General features: G+C 35.0%; 1 protein-coding gene across 1 annotated transcript; it reads right to left on the bottom strand.

The window, feature by feature from the left end:
* Nucleotides 1-1080: 1080 nt before the first annotated feature.
* LOC104227179 (eukaryotic translation initiation factor 3 subunit I-like) lies at nt 1081-9230 on the bottom strand. Its single transcript, XM_009779364.2, has 8 exons — nt 8933-9230; nt 7477-7692; nt 5544-5671; nt 5036-5155; nt 4776-4865; nt 4197-4283; nt 3985-4064; nt 1081-1386 (listed from the first exon to the last, which is right to left on the bottom strand). The coding sequence occupies exons 1-8, from the start codon at nt 9114-9116 to the stop codon at nt 1311-1313; spliced, it is 981 nt and encodes a 326-aa protein (XP_009777666.1). The 5' UTR covers nt 9117-9230; the 3' UTR covers nt 1081-1310.
* Nucleotides 9231-10960: the final 1730 nt, after the last annotated feature.

The following is a 10960-nucleotide window of genomic DNA, read 5'->3' as shown; positions in this document are numbered from 1 at the left end:
CGGAAGATACAAAATTAATATCACATTTTCTAATTCTACCAACACACAGAGAAGGTGCAAAAGCAAGCATAGCCATATATTTCTCATAACCATATAATCAAACTTTCAATAGGCAGAGTTTAAGTATCAACTAGGACTGATGTTCCATCATTAGTCGCCAAAGATAAAGACTGATGGGTCACTTTAAAATTTTTAAAATATAGAGTAAATTTGTAAAACTAAAAACTAGCAAATTATCATTGTCAATTGAAAAAGTGGTGAGGACCAATTTTTCAAATTTAGATTTTTAAGTGAAAGAGGAAAAATTGGTAAGAATAGAATAACCAAACATTGTTTTCAAAAAAAAAATTAGAAAAAAAGGAAAAATTGTGTATGTTCAAACAGGCTCCTAGTATATCAGTTTTAAAATCAATCAAAACATATAATTAGATTTTTCGGTTTCAATTCTTATTTGTTTCTGTTCTTCAGGTTTCTCTGGTCACTTAAAACAAAAATTCAGTCTCGTCTGGTCGCTTGCAGCTATGATAATTTGGTAGATGCCAAGATGTTTAACAAGAATTGACCAACGGACAAACCTATAATTCACGAACACGTTTTTGTGAGTAATTCCACCGTTACATGACCATTATTTGCTGCATAAATTCACAGCAATCTTTTATTCATATATATTCCAATATTACTCAGACTTAATGATCATAACAATAAACAAATAACCAACGAAAGATCTTTAATATGAAAGAAAACAAATTTTTAAATAAAAGAGTAAAGATGGATATGCTCCATTCATCAGAAAAGTATCGATGCAACGGTATCTTAAAACCGGGAAGGAATTTGGGACATCATCTCCAACTTTTGAAATATCAAGCACAACAATAGGGGACCTCGAGAAGAGTAATAAAAGTTACACCCTAAACAAATGCTGTAGACCAAAGGAGCAGAAAAAGAAGAGAAAAGCTACATAAAGAGTTCCTATTTAGTTAAGTGTGGGATAAAGCTAAATCATGCAAACTCAGACATTTTGCTGAGGTTGAAATTTTTCATAAACAGATCCCTCCTAGCTGTGTAGTTGCAAGTGTAACCTTGAAAAAATTGCCCCTCGAATAACCCAACAAAAATATGTTTGCTTAACTTATCCATAAAGAAAATGTTATTTTCTCCAACCTGAAAAACATAGCTTGCAACAATAACAGTATACAAGAAATTCATTGGACATAATCTAAAAGATGTTTCCAGAGAAACATCAATAAGCACCATTCTTCTCTACTGGACACCAAAAAAGCTCAACTGCCCAAAACCTACCTTATCAAAATCTAAATCTTGATATTGAAGTAATCATGGTCAAAATGATGCAATCTCACATATCCATCTTCACCACCACTTGAGAAACTGCAAAATGAAATAGGGAGTTCACATGACACTCAAGATGGAAGAATCAATTAACCTGGTCATCACAAAGGCTTAAAACATACTTCAATACATGGAAATTGATCAACATTATACCATCTAGAAGTAAACGAGGATATAACAGGTAATTAGAAACAACACATTTTAACATGACAAAATGAAAGCGGAAAGCAGCATAGCACACATTGGGGCGTTAGCGGACATCAGATAAAAGATAAGATCAGGACAACAATAAAGACATGTTTGCTGGACCATGACATGAACCTCTGAGAATGACATCAAGATATCATTTTTCCTACCACAAGGTTTAGGATGCAACTGCAAAGGAGGAAGTTCAAAGGAGCTGTCTGCATATTTTATTGTTCTTTTCATAGCAGATTTCAAATGTCTACAATAGAATAATGGTCGCAGTAGTATGTTCTCCTATCTCATTTTGAGCTTCAGTTTTTATTAACCAATTGAAGTTGTAATCCTCAAGGATGCAATTGATTGATGGTAAACAGTGACAGACACGTTTCGGGACCAGAATAGTACCTCACTTTCCTATCCTTTTTTCCTTATCCAAAAAAGGGGAAGGAAGCTGAAAGAGGTTCTACTCTGAACTCAAAAAACATTTGTGTTTCTGTACTAGATTCTAGTGTAAACAACAACATACCCCCAGTATCATCCCACATAGTGTTCTATATTCTAGTGTATGTGTTTCTTTTACAACATGAAACCTCTTTCAAGATCTGTCCAACATCAAACAAAGATCCATTTTTATGGCCTTCCTATGTATCTTTTACTTCCTTCACCTCTACCCTTCTTCACTCACTTCACCTCTTTCGACCCATCATCTCCTCACCCCAATCAAACATAAGATGGACACCCACTAGTGATCATGGAAGAGAAGTACGCACATGCACTTGTTGAGCTTGAAGCTACAAGAGAAATGATATATATGTTTGTGTTGTGCACAAAAAAAATGCTAACGTCAAGAACTCTAGTCCACTATGCTTGAGCCTATATTCTTGCACCAGGCATGATGTAGCTACGAGATACTAAAAGTTGCAAAGTGAGGAAAGAGAGATGCCACAAGCTCACCGCTTGTTATCAATGTCCACAGCTGAGAAAAGACGTGACAAACCAACCAAAACTAAAAAAATACCAAAGACAACTACTTGCTCCATTACTTTTCTCATGCAGCACTACACTTCACCAACTTGCTGAAGATCAAATAGATATTAATGGAAACAATGTCCATTGTGCTCTCTCCAACATTGGAGAAAACAAGATTGAGTTTTGGAGTTCCTAAGAACCATTCGCACTGCGTTATCACATGGACAACTTAGCTCCGTTCGACACATCCACCAACATAAGTTCTCAGTAATTTATACACCATGAAAATTTTAAACTCCGAGCATCGAACAATAGCAACAGGGGCATCAGATTTTCAAAACCCCACCACAATGCAGTCACCAAACATCAACTAGAGTTTCCTTGATAATACTCCTACCATACAAAAACTCCTACCAAAAGACAGGAGGCATCAAATTTGCAAACCCCACCAAACACAAGATTTCGCCTTACTGTAAGCTTATCTTAATATGTGCTTTCAGTTACACCTCAATTTCAAACTAGTTAGAATCAATTACATGAATTCTCTTTATTTGTTCAGCTTTATTCAGGCCAATTTCACTAGAATACTAAATAATTTTTCTTGTAAAACAAATTACAGGTAGTCTAAACTAGAGATTCACTAAACTTAGTACCATACACTGACATACAAATCTCTAACAAAACTGCAAAGGTCCCTGACAAATATCTGAACTTTTTTTCAATCAAAATAAATCTTAAAAGCACTTCAAGGAAAATTAAAAAGGATCAAAATAAGAAAGGGGAACAGAGAGTACAACATGGAAGCAAACACAAATCCAAATCTAACTGCTTTTATATAAAGTAGATGATCGCAAAAACAATTGAATTAACTCAATTTTAACCTAATATAAAATTAGGAACCATGGTCCTAACAAAAGTGAGTTCCAATCAAATATGATGTCTTTCTTTTCCTCTTTTCACCTTTTAGTTGAAAGGATCCAAAACTCATTACTTCGTCCAAGGAGAGAAAATAAAGAGAATCATCAAGGACTGCCACACTGGCACCAACAGGCAGTTGGCACATTGAAACAAAAAATTTCACTCTTCTAGTCCAAAAATGGTTGCCTAAATTTCCAAGCTGTCCTAAGAAAAGTCCCCCTTTTTCTTGAACAGGAACCTTTTTATTCATTCATCATTACTTTTCCATATACATGCGATTCAAAGAAAAACTGATTAGGAACCACTATCATTCTTATTAAACTTAATTCTTGAAAAGCACAACTTCATCTTTGGCATATGGAGGTAGCAGTAATACAAAAAGAACCGAGAAGACGAGAAAAGATATCTTAAAAACCCCATAAAGAAAAAGGCAAGAACACAATTTTTAGAAAAAGTATTGCATTAAAAATCTAGAACACGTGATTCCAAGTCAACTTAAAAAATGGGCACAAGTACGTGAGCACATCCACATATGAGATGCAAGAACATGGAATGATCAGTTACCTTTTCCCGTCAGGATTGAAAGCTAAAGCATTTATTGGTCCAAAATGCCCTTTAACGCCTCCTATCTCTTGTTGAAGAATCTGATGCATTTCCAGATAGAAATTACAAACACTCCGAAATGTTACGAAACCGAATAAAACTCACCCTTTCTCCTTTTTCTCTTTATCGGGGTGGGGGAGATCATTCCTAACACTAAGAGCATCTCTGCTTACCTTGTCATAGAATTTGGCCTCAAACTTTCCAGCACGGTGATCAGTAGTTGTGACAGCTGAAGCATCCTGACCACCTCCCAAAACCACCTATAGACAATGAGGAGCATTAGATTAGAAAGATACTTTAAGAAATATTACAGAAGCCATCGGAGAAACTGTTGCTTGTACAAACATGGTACCAAATTTTTAGACAAGCAAAAGCAAACCGGTGCAAATTGAGACATCCATTTTTGTTTTTTGTGAGTATTTTTTAATCAGTGATATCACAAGAGAAATATCCAGGATTAAAGATCTACAGCAGGATAAACAGATTATCCATTCTCTTGTGATAGTGGACTTGTAACTCTCCACCCAAAAATTGTATTTGAGCTTAAAAGACTCCATAAAAGACTTAGAACACTGACTATTAACATAAAGTGAGCTGCAATTGGCAGACATTATCTTCAAAGATGCAGGATAACTACATGAATATTTGAAAATTTTAACACGTCGCACAACAAAGCACGCTACATAGGGACAACAGATATTTGTACAGTAGAACCATTCAATGTATTAGTTAAGGAGTGTGTCAATACATACATGATTAAGAAGCGGCGACATTGTGACAGCATTCACTGGTCGTTCAGTTGTATAGTTCTTGATAAGAGTTAAAGTTCTGATGTCCCAAAGCTGGAAAATCAGCAGAGAGATTAGTAACTAAGAGGAACTATGAAAAGAAAGAAACAAAGTGTAATTTGGGCGTGCAAAGCTAAAAATAAAAAATGGAAGTATATTGCCAGTGAGTTGCAAGAACTTAGAATGAAACACTGGCCATACTTCCAAGGGCTATAAGGAGCTACCTTTGCAGATTTATCAAGGGAACCAGTAATGAAGTGCGAACCATCTACTGACTTTTGTAGCGATGTAATACCCTTTTTATGACCAACTTCCTTGTCAGACTCCTTCAGTATCTTTCCTGTCTGCAGATTTTGAAAGACCATCAGACCACTACAATAGCTTACAAACAGCCAGAACTATCTTAAAACAACAACAACAACGACCCAGTATAGTCCCACAAGTGGGGTCTGGGGAGCGTAGTGTGTACGCAGACCTTACCTCTACCCGATGGGGTGGAGAGGCTGTTTCCGATAGACCCTCGGCTCAAAACTAAATAAAATTTAAAAAAGAAAAACAAAACAAAAAAGCAGGCAGTGCAATGTAAATAGAGCAAAAGCAGGCCTACCTGACCAAAGAACCTAACTGTTCAAAAAATTTAAATAAAATATCTAGAGTAATAAGACAAATTATCTTTTGAACTTCACATATTGCCAGCATATTTTTCCATGATGCTGAAATGCACCAACGTACCTCAACATCCCAGATACGTATTACAGCATCTTCACCGGCACTTATGATTGTTCTATTCAGGGGTCCCCACACAGCTCTATTGATTCTTCCCTGGGGACCCTTTAATGTGAGCACTGATTCGCCAACCTCTAAAATAATAAGAAGATGACTTATTAGATACTGTGAATGTCAAGATCATGAGATGAAAGTCACGAAGTGCCCAAATTATGGAAGATAAAGTGGGTCACAGCAAGAGAGCAACCACCAGGGAAACAGCAGAAAACTATAAAAGGTATAAATCGTCATCTCGAAGTCCAAAGCATATCAATGCATTAGATCATAGAGTTGACAACTCTGGAAGCATATCTGGCTTAACCCTTGACAACAAACATTCCCTAATGATACGTATCCTTTCTCATTTGTATTAATTGAATAGAAGGAAAACCCTGATATTCATTCACTTGTGCATTAACCGCACACGTCTTTATGGTGGTCATTTTTGCTTTTGATAACTTTCTTTACAAGACAATTGTTATCAATTCTCAAGTTCTGATTCACGTAGCATAAAGGAAAATACGAAAAGCTAATTAGTCAAATATTAATGATAAATGAATTGGATAGAAAACAAAGAGGGAATACAAACTGACTAGAGGAATTTTTTTAAATCCAAAAATGAACTTAAAAGGGGCGAGTGAGAATAAATGTGATCTGTTTTGCCTCCCCAAGACCCCACACCAAGTTCCATATCCCCAATAAATTATTTATTAAGTCAGAAATAACACTAGTAACTCTACAGTTGAAAGGAGAAGTAATTGTAACAGGACAATTGATCTGGTTTCTTTAAGCTGCTTTCTGTGGAGTAAGTATGGGAGTAGCTCTGTACATCATCAGCTTCCAACATGCATCAATAAATTCACTTTACATACCCAATTGTATCATGCTCCAAAACCAACATATAGTAGATAACGGGACTAAGTGGCCAGTGGTAGAGGTACTCCAAACTTGAAAATAATGAGTGGACATAGTTTTATTCCAGTATTCTGGTTGCACTGATCACAGAGAATAAATGAAATGGTGGGATTTCTGCATTAATATTGGTTTTGGCAAGTATTGATGGATAAAGTAGGTGCCAGTATCGAAGTTGGGGTTTGAAACTGCTGTCACTGATGGCAGAATCAGTACCAAGAGGGAACCTTATGCAGGTTAAGTCTCCGCTCTGTTTTCAGCTTGAGAACAGGGGTCAGGGCAGACATATATAGAACCGGGTGGCCTGAGTTGGCAAGTCAGTGAGAAATAGAATAGCACATTAAATCGACATATTTTAACAACTAGTCATATGCTGATATTTGTAAGGAATAACCACATAGTCATATGCAGAAATTTATAATGACAAGCTTTCTTCAACATTAATAACCACTGCAGCCATACCAGGAACAATCTCAACCACCAAAATATCAGCACAAAAGAAAAAATAGAAAAACACCTGATAAATGATGGCAATGATAACACAACACGATAAACTAATTAAGAATCGGCAAAACTATTATAGCTACTTTATTGGTGACTTGAGAAACTATTCACAATATATCTAAGTCATTTAAAATTAGCTCCGTGCTTTATAGTCATAATCAAATAGAAAATGCATCTGTACAGCTCTGACTGAAGGTCATAAAAGAGTCCACTCTTCACATCTCTGAAAAGTTAACACAATGGGCTTAAGAATGGCTACAGTGGAGACATGATACCTGTGCACAAGATACCTGAAACTTCATAGCAAAACAGCTCGCTCAGTGCTTTCACAATAATTCAGTTCATTAAAAAGAAAAGAGAAAACAAAGATAACACATACTATACAATCACAAATATATTCCTGCAATTACTTATCAAAAAGACAACCCAGCGATTAAACAAGATAACACAACAGAAGATCACCCTTAGAGTTCCAGAAACTTACGGTCACTGGGATCTTTGCTGATGCGTTTGACATGGATAGCAGATGGCAGTCCCATAAAAGGATCAGTGGTGATCACTGCGAGCTTATCACCAACCGAAAAATCAACAGACCTAGCAGGGGAATCAAAGTTGAATGTGAACAGTTGGGTACCAGTTTGGACATCCCACAGCTTTGCACTCTGATCCGCGCTTCCTGTTATTAGCCTGGCCGAATCCCCTTTAGCAAACGAGCAACAAGTCAGCAACCACAGATAGTCATTTTACCATAGTATAGTAAACCTTTACCACACACAAATACAAACAAAAAAGTTTCATTTGTTCTCTCGTTCTGTGACTTTGTATATTCATTAACTTTTTTAGAGAGAAAAAGAAAACATGTCAGCAAGTATTGAACCTCTGAGCTCTTTAAGTTAAAAACTGACAAAACTAATGAGCTATAGCTATTTTAGTACTTTAAATTTTCAATGACCAAAGTGGATATAATACAGAAAGAGAATACTAAGAAATTCCGTGTATTTAGATTGAGAAAATATGAAGAAAAATAATGTAGAGAAATAAAGAGATCTGTGAAAGAAAGCTGTATATTCTTTAAGAAAAAAGACTACTTGGGTAAGGAAAGAAGTAAAAGATAAGAGGACAATAAACCATCATAAACAAAAGAAAATAAATGACTTCCAAAAGTTAAGCGACTGAAGCAACTTGGTTTTGCAGTAAATCAGTAAGACAAGCCCAGGATGATTATTGGATATTCAACTCTACAGTAATCGCATTCATTAGAAAAATCTAAGTGGTTTAGCCAAAAGTGAGTTTAATATGTGAGAACCAAACAATGATCATCTCAGTTTCTTTTACAACCTGGACAAGCCCTTAATGTTCTTTGTTTTTTTTTTTTGAAATGGTAATGTTCTTTGGTTTTTTCACCTGACCAAAATCAATGCTTGGTTATTAGACTAATTATCACTTAATAGGAGATAATCAACTATTTGTCAACGAAATTGATTAATAACTAATTTTTTTTGAATGCCGCGGTTTCTGTGATGCCTTTTTCTCACCTTTACTAATCCACTAGGTAAATTGAGCCTCTATAGCTGAATAAAACCTCGCCGTTGTTACTTCTAGCCTCAACCATTAAGTAATACCCTAGGGAATTAATTGATTTCAAACTTATTTTTTTCTAATCAGTGGATAATCAACGCGCCCTCTACCCTTCTTAAATAAGAGGCTTTTTGTAACAGGGTTCGAACCCGTGCACTTAACCCAGGCATCAGGGTTGCGCTCTTGCCACTAGATCAAATCCCTAAGGGCGATTGATTTCTAACTTTAATAATCTGATAATCGCTCATCTAAATAATCAGAATCAATCAAACATCTAAACCAAACAGGCCCTATACTAGAAAAAAGCTAATAAGCAAACAAAACAAGATATAATGTTAAATAAATCAGTTAGGGGTAATTACTGGAAACGTCGCAACACCAAACAGCGCCGTTATGACCACGGTAAGTGCCGAGACGCTCGCCGTTATCGGCGAACCAAACGGTAGGGGTATGGTCCTTAGCGCAAGAGAAGAGCAGATCCCCGTCTCTGTTGTATTTCAGAAACGTCAATGGCCTTTCGTGGCCCTTCATCAATATCGGCCTCATCTTCTACCGGACGACGATTACTCTGTGACAGGGGCGGCTCTAGGGTAACGCAAGTCCGGACGACGATTACTCTGTGACAAGGGCGGCTGTAGGGTAGTAAGGCAAGTGAGGCCCTTAATAAGAAGCACTACTATATTATTATATTTAGAGTCCGTTTGGCTTAGTGAAGTAGCGGATAAACATTAGGTGTTAGAAAAGCACTTTTAAATACTGAAGTTAATTTAAAAAATAAGTAGTTATGTGTTTGAATAAAAGTGCTGAAATTAATAATAAACAACTGAAGAATTGAGTATACGAAGAATTTTATTTTAAAAAGAAATATTTTAGGGATAGAATAGTAAATATTTTGGTCAAATCTAAAGTGCTTAAAAACTGAAATTTGATATGTTGGGAGACCAACTTATGACTTTTGACTTATTTTTGGCTCATAAGCACTTAACTTATAAGCAGTTTTAATTTTACCAAAACGCATAGATAAGCCAAAAAGTGCTTATAAGCTTAGCCAAACACCCTCTTAATACTCCATATACTTTATAATTTATATTTATATAATATTTAATAAAAAATTCAAAATCTTAATAATTTTTAAAATTTGATGAAAGTAGGATTGAGTGAGTTAATAGGATAATTTTTTTCTCACTGAATTAAATGATATATTTACCTTCTCAACAATTCTATTTTTCATTCTTTATGTATAGTCTTTTTTCATGTTTCTCACGATTTTACTTTTTAATTTTAACTCAAATTCTATAGATTAACTATTCCTTTTTGTCATATTTGATTTATCTATATACTAGAAAACAAGTTATTTTGTGTCTCATCTTTTTTAATTAAGAAATCTACGAGACAAATGATGCAAGGGTTCAAACCCCGATGAATAATGGGCTCACCCCTTTACCATTTTCACTTAAAGGAAGAATTCAATATCATATGACGTGCGCCTAACTCATACATCATGAGTTGCGCTCTCAACACTAGATCAAAGTCATGTAGGTTTTATAAAAGAAGTTTCAGGTTCTTTTTAATATATTTTAGTTTTGGGCCACCAGTTTTGTTGAGTCGCCCCTCATTGATGATCAACAATTATTTATAAACTACTGCCCCACTATGAACGTATTGTTCAACCATCTTCATTCACATTTGGTAACTGAATGACACACTTACTGCCTTTAATGTTCTTACCATTGTTGTCTTATCTTAATTGAGACTCTACAAATTTGATTCAGAAAATCAGGGGTGGGCAAATGGCTCTAGTAGGAGACTAGTAAAGCCTTGATTTATGTCCCCAAATTTTTTAATAATGGAGTTTATAATTTTATTTCAAGTTACACAATATTAATATTTATAGAAAAAATTTAAAAAAAAGTACAAAAAAATATAAAAAGGAAAGAAAGATGTCTACTCTTTAACAGTAAAATATTTTTAAAACTACAAATTAAACTACTTAAATCTTCATATTAGTAAATATATTTTTTACAACAATATCAAAGGTACCATATTGCAAATACATGTCTAACATCTCATTAATTTAAATTACCCCTTTTTAATATAAATAATAATATTACTATGTAAAGTTAAGGACTTATATGTCATTTAAGAATATATACTATAAACAACAAGTATTGAAAAAAAAGGCAAGGTTATTTTTTTTTTGCATATATGTGTGTATATTTACTAATAAAAAGGTATTAAACCTCTTATTAAAATTTGGCTTTAGCCACTACTTTTATGGAGCCGCCCTTGCTCTGTGACTTGGCAGAGATTTCGGCGAGGTGGCGAGCTAATATTCCGCTGTGTAAGAGTGACAGGGGCAGGTTGTTTTGTGTTTGGTGAAAGTAGGTTCA

Source organism: Nicotiana sylvestris, chromosome 4 (assembly GCF_000393655.2).
Source record: "Nicotiana sylvestris chromosome 4, ASM39365v2, whole genome shotgun sequence".
In the NCBI taxonomy this organism is placed as follows: Eukaryota; Viridiplantae; Streptophyta; class Magnoliopsida; order Solanales; family Solanaceae; genus Nicotiana; species Nicotiana sylvestris.
Note: the sequence above shows the minus strand (reverse complement) of the source record. Positions and strands in the feature narration are given on the sequence as shown.